This window comes from Peromyscus eremicus, chromosome 5 (genome assembly GCF_949786415.1).
Source record: "Peromyscus eremicus chromosome 5, PerEre_H2_v1, whole genome shotgun sequence".
NCBI lineage: Eukaryota > Metazoa > Chordata > Mammalia > Rodentia > Cricetidae > Peromyscus > Peromyscus eremicus.
The window spans coordinates 85,363,079-85,377,553 of NC_081420.1; the positions used below are offsets into that span (position 1 = coordinate 85,363,079).

Consider the following 14,475-nt stretch of genomic DNA (forward strand, 5'->3'; position numbering starts at 1 on the left):
AACCACTGCGGAGCTGCAGACAGCGGCACCGGCGGAGTATGGCCGGCCCGGCTCTGCTGCTGTCTGCCCCCCCCCCCCCCCCCCCCCCCGTGTCTGTCTCTCTGTTCCTGTCTCTCTTTCTGTGTCTGCCTCTGTGTTTCTTGATGTCTTGGTCTCCCTCTGTTTCCCTGCCCTGACTCTCCCTGTGTCTCTGACCCTCTCTGTCTTTGTAAAGTCCACATGCTTTCTCTGGAATCAGAGAAACCTAATCGGTGGCTTTTCTTTTCAGTGAAGAACTTTTGGAGATTTTGTTTTGTTGGCAAAAAAGCTACTTAGAAATGGACAAAGAACTGTGGGGTTCTCCCCATTCCTTATTAGAAAGAGAAGAAACTGTGATTTTCTATCCGAGTTGCTGCCTCACCCAGCCAACCCCAGGGGGATCGGCGCACACAGCAGAGATGGTGAGAACAATTTCGATTTCCAACTCAAGAAGCATTTTTTGGTTTCAGGTTTTATTTCTTTTCTTTAATGTCAAACTCTTTGGCTTTAAGTGAAAAAAAAATCCAAAAAGTTTTTTTTTAAGCAAAGGAAACATACCTGTAAACTACCTTGCCAGCTAGCCAGCCAAGGATGCCAGACACACCTCGCTCCAAAGGAAATCCAAAAAGCAAACTCAAGAAATCAAAATCCAAAATTTATTTTTATCACTGCCAAAGTATTTTTTCATGGTCTTTCCATTCCTGGGTTTGTTTGGATGTTGGTCTTTTATTTTGGTTTTGATTTTATTGGGGGGTGTTTGGTCACTGGGATTTGGTGGGTTGGGCCAAGAAGAAGCCCTTCGTTCCTTTTTGACTAGTGGGCAGCATCCTTGCTACGCAGAGGACTCAGCGGCAAGGCCACATGACCCTCAACACCATATCCAGAAGCCCCAGTCAGCATGAGCCTGAGCGTTGTGTGCCCTAGGGCCATGTCCGTGTGTCCCTATATGCAAGGGAGACACCTCCATCTGTCCTCACACCTTCTGTGACTTCTCATAACTCATTTTCCACTTGTGAAAAAAAAAGTGCTAAAGTGTTCTTCCCAGAGAGAGCACAATTCCTAAATGAAACTGTGACAATCTTTTGGTTTGATTCTTGACTGCTTTAGAAAGCATAAGGTGACAGCGAATCACGCTTTCTTGGTTTTTCCTCCTCTACCTCTCTGCGCTCCCATTCCCACCCCACCCCACCCCCATCTCAGCCCTACCACCCCATCCCCAGTGTCTTGCTGTGGCTACCGTCATTTCTTTCAAACTTTTACAGAAAAAAAAAAAAAAAGGAAAAAAAAAAACCACACATAAAAGCCAGCAGCCACTGTCACCTCACCTGGAAGACTCACGCCCAGCTGTACATTTCTCTGTGTCACAACCCCAGTGTCCGTCTCCAGCCCTGACAGTGATGGTGATGCTTGCCCACCTGCACTCCAGCCCTTGCCCACCCTGCCCTCTACCCGCTCGACTCCCTCAAGGACTCGAGGAGGAGATGAAGGAAGGAGGCTCATGCCTGTACCCAACAGAAAGACAGCAGATACAGTCCGGGTGCACCTGTGTGTGTGGCTGCAGTAAGCTGCAGGCCTAGCGTGCAATATGGGGGAATTGCTCCTGAACCCTGGGCCCCGGGGGCCCTGCCCAGAGCAAGGTGTGCAGCGTGTGTTAATGTGAATGTAAATAGTCTCCACAGAGGTCCCAACCACGGCATCAGTACCGAGGAGATGTTTGCCAAATAAAAAGAAATTAAGACAACCCACAGAAGTATGTGAAATTTAGGGAACATTTTGGAAGGAATCTGAGCTGTGGTCCTATGGGCTTGTTTGGTGGCTGGTATTTCTTCACAACTGTAAAATTCATTCTTTAAGAGAACATTATATGGAAGGATCCTGTTAGGCACTATCAACCTGGTGCTACCCTGAATGGAGCCTGACAGCAATCCTCGCTCTGAAGGCCAAGGTAGAGCTCATCCTCTGCAAGGTTCCTGAGGCCACAGCCCTCCAAGCCCACAGAGATGCATTTTTGTGGGTTTCAGAGAAGCCAGGACACATGGCGGCCTCCTGCCCTTCCTTCTAGTGGACCAGTTGCCCTGAGCGTCTGCCTGTGAACACTGAGTCTGTGTGCTGGTGGAGACCTGCCTCCCGTGACAGGAAGCATCACCGGATTCCATTCCCAGATGCACCTCACGCAGTGCTTCTTGTCTCTGTGGCATGCAGCATCCTTGGCCCTTCCAGGAGGACCGGCCAGTGGCCAGTCATAGGAAAAAGCTCTGGGTGGCAGGAGGTGGTGAGCACCATGTCTGTGGGATGAAAATAAAGCTGGGCCCTCGGGTTGTGCTTAAGAGCTGTAGCCTCTAGAGGTCTGGGCCAGGAGTCCTGAGGTGGCTTCCCTGATGACCCATGTCCCTGGTGTCAGGACTTGAGAGTGCCTGCTCCTATGTGGTCCAGCCATTCTGAGGGAGGTCACAGAGGGTCCCTTACCTGAAGACCCACCAGTGTGCTTTAGCTTCACTTACCTCCTGCCCTACCCATACCACCCTTATCGACCTTTTAAGAACACGAAGGCCCACCAGGGACAACAAAATGCTGCCCAGCCCAGTTGGACTCCATGAACCAGGTTACATATTTAGGGTTCAGCAGAGTCCCTAGCTGTTGGGATAGCCCAAGACAACTGTCAGATGCCATTCAACCACAGTGAGTCCCTTGTGCATGAGGTCTGGCCAGCAACTACAGACACTGAGGCTGAGAGGAAGAGCTCAGCAGTCCAGGCAGCTGCAGAATCAGGGTGGCTACTGCAGGGTGGGGCTGGGGAGGGCTGAGTGAGGGGACTGGGCCTGGAGACAGCAGGAGGGAACCCAGGCACATTGCTGAGTTCTAGCTGGATGTCAGCAGTGTCGTCTGAGGCGAGGAGGGGAGGCTGGGGGGTCCTAAACCAGGGGCTAAGGCCCTGGACAAGCTGTGGGTGCTGTGCTCAGACTTCAGCCACCAAAAGACGTCACAGCAGAACCAAACAACCTCAAAGCTTTGGAAAGAACAGGGTGCATGGGTGTTCTTTGTTGGGAGGTATACCCTGGGTGGCCATAACCACGGCATGCCCTTGGTTTCAACCTAAAGTCTGCCTGGGGCTCTGCACAGAGCTGGGGGAGGGCGATCCCCCATCCCTGACTCCTGCTGAGGGCCCCTCCTGCTACCTTCTCCAGCTCACAAACCATGGACCCAAGAACAGCTGCCAGGACCTGGCCTCCTGGTAACCACAGACAAACACGAACCAAACCCCTATGGGATGTGGCTCTCACAGAGCCTTGCTCCCCAAAACCCCAAATCAAAATGCAACTTTACTTCCTGTTCTGAGGCCAAAGCTAAACCAGGAAGGCTGAGTGAGGAGGGCAGCTGGCAGGCAGAACTCTCCGACCCCCAAGGCCTATCCCAGATCCTGTCTCATGACCTTAGGACTTCTTGTCATGTGTCCTTCCGCCTCCCCCACCCTTCCTCATCTCCTTGCCCAACCCTGCCCCAAACTCGGACTGGCCTTTCTCCAGTCTGCTGCCTACCGGCTGCCTAAGGAGTCTTTCCAGCTCCATCCACAGACCTGCGCAGGAATGGAGGCCAATGGCTGTTGTTCCACACATGGTCACAGGTGTATCGGAACAGGCTGGATATACCACAGCTTAGGTCCTACTGCCTGGTGGGTGCCAAGGTGAGAAGAGCTAGCCCCCAGAAGGATTCAGTCAACAGGGACATCTGTCAGAAGACCTCAGGTCATTGATGGTAGAGAGAGACAGAATAGGACGCAGGGCCATGGGCACTCGAGGCCACAGTGGACAGGAATCAGGATGGGCCCCAAAGTTCTCTTTTAGTTTCTCCAAATAAATCATTAGGCTAACACCAAAGTATCATCTCTGGCATCCGTCTGTCCATTACTCTGCTCCTCAGCCTAACCACACTGATAGATTGACACTTTCCTGAGTTCACCCTTCTGACTTACCCAGATATCTTTCCATGAACCCATGCACCTCTACCCATTCATCCTCCTCCACCTTTCCTTCCATCTAACTACCCCCATTATCCACCTTGACCCACCTGCTCACCCATCTGTCCACCTGTCCAACCCTACCTGTCCATGCCATCCAAACTCTTCACCCTACCATTCCAACTTACCATCCTTGTGTCTGTATGTCTTCCAGTCACACCCACACAACCACCCCTCAGTCCATCTTTCTTATACTGTCTACTCACTGTACTCAGAGTAGTATCAGCTCCCTCAGTGAACCAAAGACACTAGGTCCTCCCATGCCCTCCATTCTGCTTGCCCTGAACTGGCCATGGGTGCCCTAAGAATACCTATCCATGAGTCAACAGCCCTTCAGTGCTCTGACCCACCATGGCCTGCTTTTGATGTCTCCAGAAATATTAGTTCCAACTGCAGGCATTGTGGACAGATTGGACAAGTTCTTACAGCAGCTGTGACACATCTGGATCTACTTGGAGAGAGAAGGGGCCAAGTATGTGAGCTGGGAGAAGGTCTCCACACCTGCTTGGGAGCTCTGGAACGCTGTTAGGCAACCACATTCCCTGAAAGTAGAGGCAGTCCTTGATACCAGGAGCTGCCCAGAAGAGGGATCTCTGAAGAGAGCAAGCCAATGCCTGCCTCCCTTGAGACAGTGGCACTCCTAGGCTCCTGTTCCTCAAGACACTTGGGTACCATTCCCATCTTCTCAGTTAGGATCCCAAGTAGCTCAGAGTTGAACCTGTCCAGTCTGCCCCTACTGATGCACTGATGGTAGGGGGGGGGGGGGATTTGCTAGGTGTTTGGGGCCATCCACAGGCTCCCCTGATAACTCATTGTTCTTCCTGAAGCTATATCCTACCATGTAGAAAAGTTTCTGAAATGAGCCATGGGGGAGACCCCTGGGTTACCATCATGTTGGCAAGAGGAAGAGAAAATAGAGAAACTTGAGATGAGCTGGGCTCAGGGGAACCATCCACTCCTGTAGACAGCTCACAGACAAAGCTCAGGACAGTCTGTCAACAACTTGCACAAGTCCCCAAATTCTAGAAAACTCTATCTTATTTTCTATTCCTTTTCTTCCAATTCAGCTGGCCCTTAAGAGTAGCAACCCAGACTGGGAAACAAGAATGTGGCATCTGACTCAAAGTGTGGCCTACTCACCACATCCTCAAAGGAACAGCCCCTGCTCCCACCCAGACAAGGCCCAGCATCCCTCAGCTCACACCGTATCTGGGGTGGGCCAAGGGTCGGGCCCAGAGCACAGGCTCACCTAGCCTGCTGGGGGAACTGTTGCTTTTCCTCCTGTATGAGCTGGGAGGAGGGTACTGGATGTTTTCTTCGTGAAAAGCTGTGGTCCACAGCCCTCCGTGTTGGGTGGTGTGCCATACCACCCACCGCTGTCCTCGGCTGTCCTATGTTTGCCCCGTGGGCCGTGGACATGATGATCAGGTTAATTACATCTGTGTAATAAAGTGAGCATTTGCTATGATGGCTTGCTGCTCCTCCAGACCGTTGCGCACACACGATCACCATGTTGAAAGACCTGATGTATAGACGAGGGTGGATGTGGTGTTCAGTTGTACCACAGAAGACTTGGGGTGGGCAAAGGAAGGGAACTTCAGCTCCATGTGAATGGGGTCCATCTTGGAAGGCTGGGCCTTGGGGAGTTCTGGAAAATCTTGGACCCCAAGAATGACCCTGGGAGTTTCAAGGGCCTGACCTATAGCTAGCTGACTGGTTTACTCTTGGGGCCAAGTTCTTTGAGCTGTCCACATGAGGGAGACAGTGGGACCTGGCTGAGGGAAATACTAAAGGCTTGAGGGACACTGAGGACCTGAGGGGGACACTGGATCTGAGGGAACCCTAAAGGGATACTTAAGACCTGAGGGAAACTCAGGACCTAAGAGAGGCACAGCAGAAAGACCCATCTCTCAGTCTGCTCCTGTGGCAGCTGTGTCCTGGCTAAAGGGGAATCCTTCTAGAACCAGCTACTGGCCATAGTGCTTCAGGGTGCACTGGTAGCTTGCTGGAGAAAGCGACTGTCATTAATACTGTCCCAACTTGGAACACGGGGTATTTTTGAAAGCATTGTGGGGAAGGCCAGCATGGGGGTGAGCTCGCTGTCCCTAGGCCAGGCGCCTGGCTGGAGCCCCACTGGGCCTGGTGTGTCAGCAATCTCAGGATAGCACCAGGGGGAGGAGAGTGACAAGGTTTTTCCACTGCAGACACTGAGCTCAGAGGGGAGACTGGCCAGGGACTGGGCTCCATCCAGACGGTCTTGGCTTGGACACAGCCTGCCATGTCCTACCTCCTACATGGAAGTAGAGGAAAGACCCAGACAGGACCCCAGCAGAGCTTCACACACAGAGGTGGAGGATGGCAGTCTGTCTATCCCTTGTCTATCCCTGTCCAGATCGTCCGGTATGGCCAGCTTGTTTTCTGCGTAGCCATGGGTGCTACCTCTGAGTAGCCCTGGTCTGCCAGAAAGGACCTAGGGAAGTAACAGAAGCAGGACTGGGAAGAGGCCAGTGGCCACTCACTCTCTGGTCAGGACTACTTTATCTCAGGTCATGTGACTGTCCCACAGCCCTTCCCTTGTGAGGCATGGAGGTCACAGCAGTTTTTATTATTGTGGAGTTGTTTATGACAGGGCCTCACTCTGGAGCCCAATCTGGCCTTGAACTTGTGATCTTCCTGCCCCAGAGGCCCAAGTGCTAAGTATAAGTATGGGCCATTGCATGAGGCATGATAGTTTTCAGCTACTTTGGAGAACAGAATGAGCACATAAGAAGTCAGGTTAGGAGTCAGAAGCCCAGTTTCCTGCGGCTTCAACAGCCACAGCTACCCCCCACCTCTGCCTCTCAACCTCAACACCCACCCCAGGTTGTGGGAAGTGTCAGTCACCAAACTCCACATATACAGTGTAGCCCACTAAACCTATCTCCTATCCCAGCCCAGGTTCTAAGAAAGACCCCATTGGCTAGCCTGGGGGCATGGTCACAGAAGTGTGGCTGTGCATCTGAGGACGTGGAGTCACCTGAAGGTCCCTGTGGAAACCTCAGCGCCACAATAACACGCACAGCATGAGGCTCAGCAGAGTAGACTCAAGAAGCCTCAGTGCCTGTGTCTAGCTAAAAGGCAGCAATATGCTAGTAGGTCCGCCCCTCTTCTGGACGCCCCAGGAAGGAGTCAATGGATGCAGGCTGGCAACAGTCCTGTAGGGTGAGGGCAGAGGGGTAGCAGCAGATGAGCAGGGCTGGAAACCACTGTGCCTGCCTGCATCCGCCAAGTACCCACCATCCAATTTGAACAGTTCAGCCTGAGCCTCCCTTATGGCAAAAGGAATCATCTAAATAGTGCCGGAGTTTAATAGGCTCCCATCTAAAGGTGCCCTGCGTAGAGGTGGGGAGGGAAACGTCTTGGAGGAACTCATGGTTAGGGCAGAATATGGAACCCTACTCTGGATGAGGCCAGGCCTGATCTCTTAGCTCCCCAGGGGCCCTTGCTCCAACTGACCCAACGTATCCAGACACCCATAGTACCACCTCTCCCTTAACAGCCTGGCCCAAGCTGGGAGGCCTTCCTGTGTGCTTTAGTAGAAGCAGCTGGTCAGGATGAGGACTTAAAGGGAGAGCCACAAGGCAGATGCAGCTGTGGAGGTGAGCAGACCGGAAGAGCCAAGGTTCGCCCAGCCCGCTGTTTTTTCATACCATGTGGCCCTTCCTGAGCAATGATCTCTTCCCGCCCCCTACTGAAGCCTGGCTCCAGAAGGTCTCCTCAGATCCTGAGGCCCAAGGTTGGGGGGCCTGGGGCAGGGCTGAAAAGACCCCTTTGGGGCCAGGAGCTGAGAGGAGAGTGGAGAGTGAGGAGGAAGCTGAGGAAAATGGAGACGCAGGCTTCCTGCTGTCCATGCTGAAGCAAGAAAACCTGGCCAAGTCTCCAGTATACAACCAGGTAGCACCCCGTCATGACCCATGGAGGCAGGGATGGGCCTGGGCATGGGGGTGAGGAGCACAGCTGACTAGGAGGTGGAAGAGCCAATGCTGCAGACCACACGGGCCTTTCTGACTAGGAGGAGGTGTCCTGAGGTGGAGGTGTCAGGGGCTTCTGGGCCCTGAGCCCCTAGTCTGGACTATGGCTACGGGAAGAACAGGATGACCTAGGTCATTCCTTAGTAGCCATGACTCTTCCGGGGCGGGCTGGCCACACCTGCCCTCCATTCTAGAGGGGCCTGCAGGCCACCTACCCCAAGCTTACTGTGGGATAACCGGCAGGAGTTGGAGGCCATCAAGCTGAAGCTGTGGGCCATGGAGCATGCTGAGACCCGACTGGAGCCATCCTATGTGCAAAGAAGGGTCACAGAGGAAGAGGGGGCTGAGGTCAGACAGCTGCTGAGCCCTGAGACCATAGGTAGGAACCTGGGACCCTTGTTGACCCTGTCCCCAGATGGTAGATGGACAACTGTCCCAAGTCCTTGACCACTGAGCTAAGACTCTAAACCCCACTGCTCTCAATGGAGAAGTACTCAGCATAGACTCCACATGAAGACTACTGAGGAAGTATTCCAGATCACCCCACAGCATCAGGCCTTGCAAACCCACAATGTGATCTTGGAAGCCTGGGTGACCTTCCCTGGGGTCATAAGGAATGGGCTCTTCAATGAGGTCCTCCTTATAGTCCTGAGGTTTTCTCTACAGGCTACTTCTTCCCTGGGACCCCCAAGGAAAAGGTGGAGGCTGACCACAGATCTGTCTATGTGGGCAACGTGAGTAGCAGATAGGGGAGGTCACAGCCCTCTCGTGGTATCTGGCTCCAATTAGGGCATTCAGCTGGGTACACACATCGACGTCTGCCCTGGATGGGGCTGGCTAGGAGACTGAGGTAGGAGGCTGTAGGGTTGTAAACTCAAGTGTCTCCAAGGCTAGACTGAAGGGGCAGGTCTGATGCTAGTTGCAGCAGAGGAAAGGGTGGGTTGTAGCTCTTGGGCAAAACCCATGGAGGCACGTAGTGGCCAGTCCTTGACCATTCAGCTGAAGCTAAGGTCAAGAATTCTGGTTTCTCAACACGCTCTGAAGTTTGAAGTTCCTTGAGATTTACTGCTCCACACACCTGGCATGAGCCAATACCTGGGACACAACCAGCTGCCCACACAGGAAGCCCTTAACTGGCTCTCAGCAATCAGCCTTGGGCAGGAGTGGGTAAAACCTCAGCCCATTTCCAGCCAGGGGCCAACCAACCCTGGGGGTCCCTCTAACCCCTTTCTGACACAACTGCCTCGGAAGGAGGTCGACAGAGAGAGCCCAGCACTTACAGCAGGTGCCCTTTCTGAGAGCAGGTGGATTATGGAGGCTCGGCTGCTGAGCTGGAGGCCTACTTCAGCCCCTGTGGGGAGATTCACCGGGTCACCATCCTGTGCGACAAGTTCTCTGGACACCCAAAGGGGTCAGTGTGGGGCTATAGCATAGCGGGAGGGCAGGGAGGGCGGGGCTGGCCTCTTACTGCTGACCCTATCGTTCCCCACCTTTCTCCCCCCCCCCCCAGCTATGCCTATATCGAGTTCGCTTCCCAGAGCTCTGTCCAGGCTGCTGTGGATCTGGATGAGAGCACCTTCCGAGGGCGGATCATCAAGGTATGTTTCCCCAGGTGTCTCCATGCACCTGTGAGTCACCACTGAGCCTTGCTTGCACATTAACTCACATTCTTCAGGCTCAGAGAGGTTAGAGTACTTGCCCCAGAAAACATAACTACCCAGCCTGACCCTTTGGGTATCTTAGCTGGGTGGGCATTGCTCAAGTTAGGGCATGATGGAAACCCTCAGACCCAGGGTAGAGCTTGGTGTGGGTGTGGCTTGGGGAGATGAGCCAGACTCCTCTGCCAGAGGATACTGGCCATGACCAGGCATGCCGTGTGATCACAGCTGCATCCAAGTGAAGGTGGATGGACAGTTTCAGCCTAAATGGTACGTCTAGGTCAGGAACCCAAAGCCTTGGTCTTAGTCTGGACTCTGGCTTCAGGCCACCCTGGCAAGAAAGGTACAGAACAGTGTCTTGGACCATGGCATGGGTTCCATCCAGGTACTTCCCAAAAGGACGAACTTCCCAGGAATCAGCTCCACAGATCGTGGTGGGCTGCGGACACACTTGGGCAGCAGGGCTCAGCCCTTCCTGCACAGCAGCCTCCATCGAAGATCTCGGTTCCGACCCCATGGACAAAGCCGGTAAGTGGGCCCGTGCGAGTCTGAGTCTGGAGATCTGAGCAGCAAGATTCCTGGAGCCTGACCCTGATGCTGGCTATAGTCAGTCTGTACAGCATCATGCTAAGAGAGGACTGTTGTCCCCTCACATGAACCTTAACTGGCTAGGGCACTTGGGAAGGGGCTGAGTCAGAGTTCATGGTTTCTACTAGCCTGGATAGCCTCTGTGCAACCTTCCTACCTGGTAGGGATACTCCTTCCTGGTCACTAGGACTCTGCAGGTGATAGGCCATAGAGGGTAGGATCCACAGCAGGTTCCTCTGGCCTGAAGTACAGGTAAGGCTGTAGCTGAGCCCATGGGCCACGTGTGGCAAATTCTAGCCTCAGACCTCCCTCCTCCCCTGGAATCACTCCCTCAAGAGAGCAGGGAGCCTGAGAAGGTGCCTCCCACAGTCCCTGAGCAGCTTCACAGGCTCCCTGCCCAGGTGTCCTCCGGGCCTATCCCTCTGAAGGCAACTCAGCTGCCTTTGTCTCCCTCCCTCTCTGCAGGGGCCGTGGACGCGTCTCACCATGGTTCTCACCATATTGAAAAGATGGCCCAGTTTTCAAAGTGGGGCCAGGAGCTGGGTCAGAAGTAAACAGCGGTCTTCCCACTTACTCCAAACTGGTCTTCAAGCCTGGCAGCCCACAAGGGCCTTTGAAGGTGGCCTAGACCCCCAGGTCACAGTGGGAAGGCACAGGGCAGGGAGATGCAGAGGGCAGGAGAGGAAAGGAAAGCCCAGGGAAGCTGGGATCAGCATACTCAAGTACTTTTAAAGAAAAATAGGCATGTGTGTTAATAGTAAATATAAAGTAAATAGTAAAGCATAAATTATTAAACTTGGCTGTTTTAAGAGCATGTAACAAATCTCATTGCTTGATCCTCCCTCAGACACACGTTTACATTGCACCTTTCTCCATGGAGCTCCACAGAGAGGGTAGTAATGGGATGTGACCTTGAGTCCAGAAAATGGGGCTCTGGCTCTGCCTTAGGATTCAATAGACAGTGAGCAGAATTCCACCCCATAACTTTGCCTCTATGCCCCAAGTTGGCTCTCTAGACATAGCTGGATTTCACCTCCATCCTGCCCTGGAAGGTGTCTGAACTGGTCAATTCAGGAAGCAGAGGTGGAGCCTCTGTTCTAAACTCTGTGTGTGTGTGTGTGTGTGTGTGTGTGTGTGTGTGTGTGTGTGTAAGACAAGCCACCCTGCACCGCCACTGTACTCAGCAGGAAGAGGGCTGGTCAGGCCCAGGTTTGTCCAGTGCAGACACTGCGTGCACCCACCCCCATTCCTTGCCTTATGCTCACTTCCTTCATTCCTTAAGCAGAGCTGCTGAGTAAACGACCCCCAACACCAGGAGACTGCTCTGGGAACAGGTTGCTGCCCTTTTCTAGACTCCATCAATGCTTGGCCTCCCCAAGCCACTTTCACACATCCCTTGTCCTCAGTGGAGTGGACCGTACCCCCGAAAATGCAAGCACATCTTCCCCTCCAAAGTCTGAAGGCAGCCTGTGACCTTATTTGAAAAAGGGTCTCTGAAGACATATAATAAGAATTAACTTCAAAGCCAGGCATACTGGTGCATGCCTTTAATCCCAGCATTTGGGAGGCAGAGGCAGGCGGATCTGTGAGTTCAAGGCCAGCCTGGTCTACATAGTGAATTCCAAGACAACCAGAGCTACACAGTAAGACCCCCGTCTCAAAAAAAAAAAAAAAAAATCCCAGACTGCCAGTGGACCACAAACCCAACAGTGGGTGAGGCATGAGACAAAGAGGTCAAGGCAAAGGCCTGAAGTAGACTCTTTCCAGGCCTGTAGGAAGCAGCCCTGCCTCCAGCCACTGTGTTAATGGCCAAGTCTGTTTGTGGCACCTGTAGGGTAGCCCCAGGAGTCTGAGCAGCCTTATTCACCTCTGGAAGTGACTGGTTCTGTCCTGACCAGCCAGCGGTGAATGCCACCCAGTGGGCAAATGTGGCAGCAAATCTGCCTTAGGGCGGCCTTGGGGGGGACTCCCCAGTATCAAAGTGGCCTGGCAGGGCTTCGCCAAGGGTGAAGCCTGCGTCTCATCACATTCCAGCTTCAGAACTGCCAAGGCCCTGGCCCTGGTCTCCTGGCAGGGTATTTGCCCTGCTTTCCCTGAACCTTGGGCATCTCCCGCCAAGGGGATGGCTTTGGTCTTGTTGCTGTCACCTCAGCTCAGTGGCTTCTGGTCCTCTTCTTATACATACAGTAAGTTCTCTCCTTGGGAGGGGCCCATCCTTTCTGATGGACTCAGGTCTGTCTGGACCAAGGACAGAAGACTGAGGTACAAACACCCCCAGCACGCCATCTGCACGGTAGTGAGGGCCCCACCAGCACCACAGCCCCCTGCCGTGTGCGTGGCCACCGTCAGTCCACGGCTTTCTCTCCTAGTGTAGGGCGGGGTGGCCAGGCTGCCCTGGCCCCAGGTCTGCATGACAGTACCAGAAAGGAAGGTAAGCAGCCAATGGCCTCACAGACTACCTGCAGTAAGTCACAAGCTAACCAGAGCGGCCATCTTGGCCCCAGGGTGGAAAGCCTGCCTCACAATAGACAGGCAGCGACCGTGGTCTCCAAGGGCAGCCTCAGGTTCAAACTCACAAGTCTGATGGCCACATCAAGGCAAGCAGATGGCATCATAAGCTTTGTTTGCTAGAGCTTGATAGTGAGAAGACTCCCTAGTGCACACACATAGTGCACACACACAGCACACTTACACACAATCTGACTATACCGGTCAGAAAACCCGAACAGCAGCAGCTTAAACAGGAGAGAGCTACAATTTATTGTCTCACCTATGAACAGTCCAGGGCCAGCCCATTAGCCCAGACCAGGCTCCTTTCTGCTCCGTCCTCATGTCTGCATATCCTCTTATCTTCATGATCCTAAGAGGGCTGCCTAAGCTCCCACTGTTACACTCAAGTTCCAGGCAGGAGAAAAGCAGAAAGTCTTGAGTACTGAACATCAGCTGAAGCTACTTTTAAAGATGTGTCCTGTAGGTCTCTCCCAAAACCACCCGCTACATGCCTTAACCACCTGCCCTGGCGTGAAGGGGAGGAAACAAATGGCATTTAGCCAAGTTCCTCCAGTAAACCTGAGGTTCTGTCTGTAAGGAGGAAAGGGGGAAGTACTGGGGACGAGATGCAGTTCCCAGCGTAGCTAATACTCAGGTACAGTGACCTCCTTAAATACTCAAGATCCCAAGATCCCACCTCACCTCACCGGTGTGCCTGCCTTCTCTTGCCAAGCCCAACCTCCTGCTAAAGCCTTTAACGCAAGCACATCTGGGCTGTCCTTGTCAGTCAGCTGCTTGTTGAACTTCTCAGTCCGACTTCATCTGCCACTTCTGTCGATTGGTTGGAAGGTCTGGCTTCTTCCTGCATTTTTTAATAACCCTGTGCTCACTGGAGCGAAGCCCTGATACAATGGAGATGGGCTGTCTCCTCTGCTACTCCACCCAGCTCATGTGGACAAGTCACTGCCTGTTGGGCCCAGGCATGAGAAACTGTACAGGGAAGGGGGGGAGGGGGGTGTCCTGGGCTGATGACTTGGGGAAGCCAGAGACTCTGAAGACAGCATGGAGCGGCAACATCTGAAGGGGACTCAGACCTGGGGCAGGTCCTCCAGGCCTTGCCATCTCCCAGGACACCACACTGTCCAGTGGCACAGAGGAGCCAGCTCCAGTCACCACCTCCACACAGCCACAGAGTTTTTATCTGGGGAGAGCCTGGTTTGTCCTTGGGGATGTGTGGCCTAGGAGCATCGTTGGGGACCCATGCTGACCTCCATGCTCACTGACAGCCAGGAAAGGCTCCTAGAGTTTCTCATTTGGCACATGGGAAGCAGCAGCTGCTTTAATGCTATGTTCCATGAACCTTTCAGATTTTACCACCTCTTGAGGCTGGGGTTGAGCACAAGTGCTGGGCTAAATGAATGGTGGGTCCAGAACGTTGAGAGCCCTTGTCCAAGAAGAAATGTATGTGGCTCTTTCCCTTACACTGCCTCCATCCTCTGGAGCTAGCTCTGGGCTCCCCATCCCCTGCACCCTTCTGGACCACCCACCCACTCAATGGAGGCCCACAGCCTTCTGTACTCAGTGTTCTCTCTCACTCCACCTGGCTATGGTCACAGCTCCTACATGGCTCCACAGTCTCTGAGACCAGCTAGCAGGTCCTCAGCTGACCCTCTCTGCTGACACAGGACAAAGCAGA

At 53.4% G+C, this 14,475-nt stretch overlaps 1 protein-coding gene across 1 annotated transcript; it reads left to right on the top strand.

Annotated features, from left to right (window-relative positions):
• Positions 1 to 7,723: 7,723 nt before the first annotated feature.
• On the top strand, positions 7,724 to 10,879 carry Pabpn1l (PABPN1 like, cytoplasmic). The gene is made up of 7 exons (XM_059262505.1): positions 7,724 to 7,966; positions 8,287 to 8,422; positions 8,710 to 8,777; positions 9,348 to 9,454; positions 9,554 to 9,641; positions 10,087 to 10,229; positions 10,755 to 10,879. Exons 1-7 carry the CDS (start codon positions 7,724 to 7,726, stop codon positions 10,792 to 10,794), a joined length of 825 nt encoding a protein of 274 aa, XP_059118488.1. The 3' UTR covers positions 10,795 to 10,879.
• The last annotated feature ends 3,596 nt before the right edge of the window (positions 10,880 to 14,475 follow it).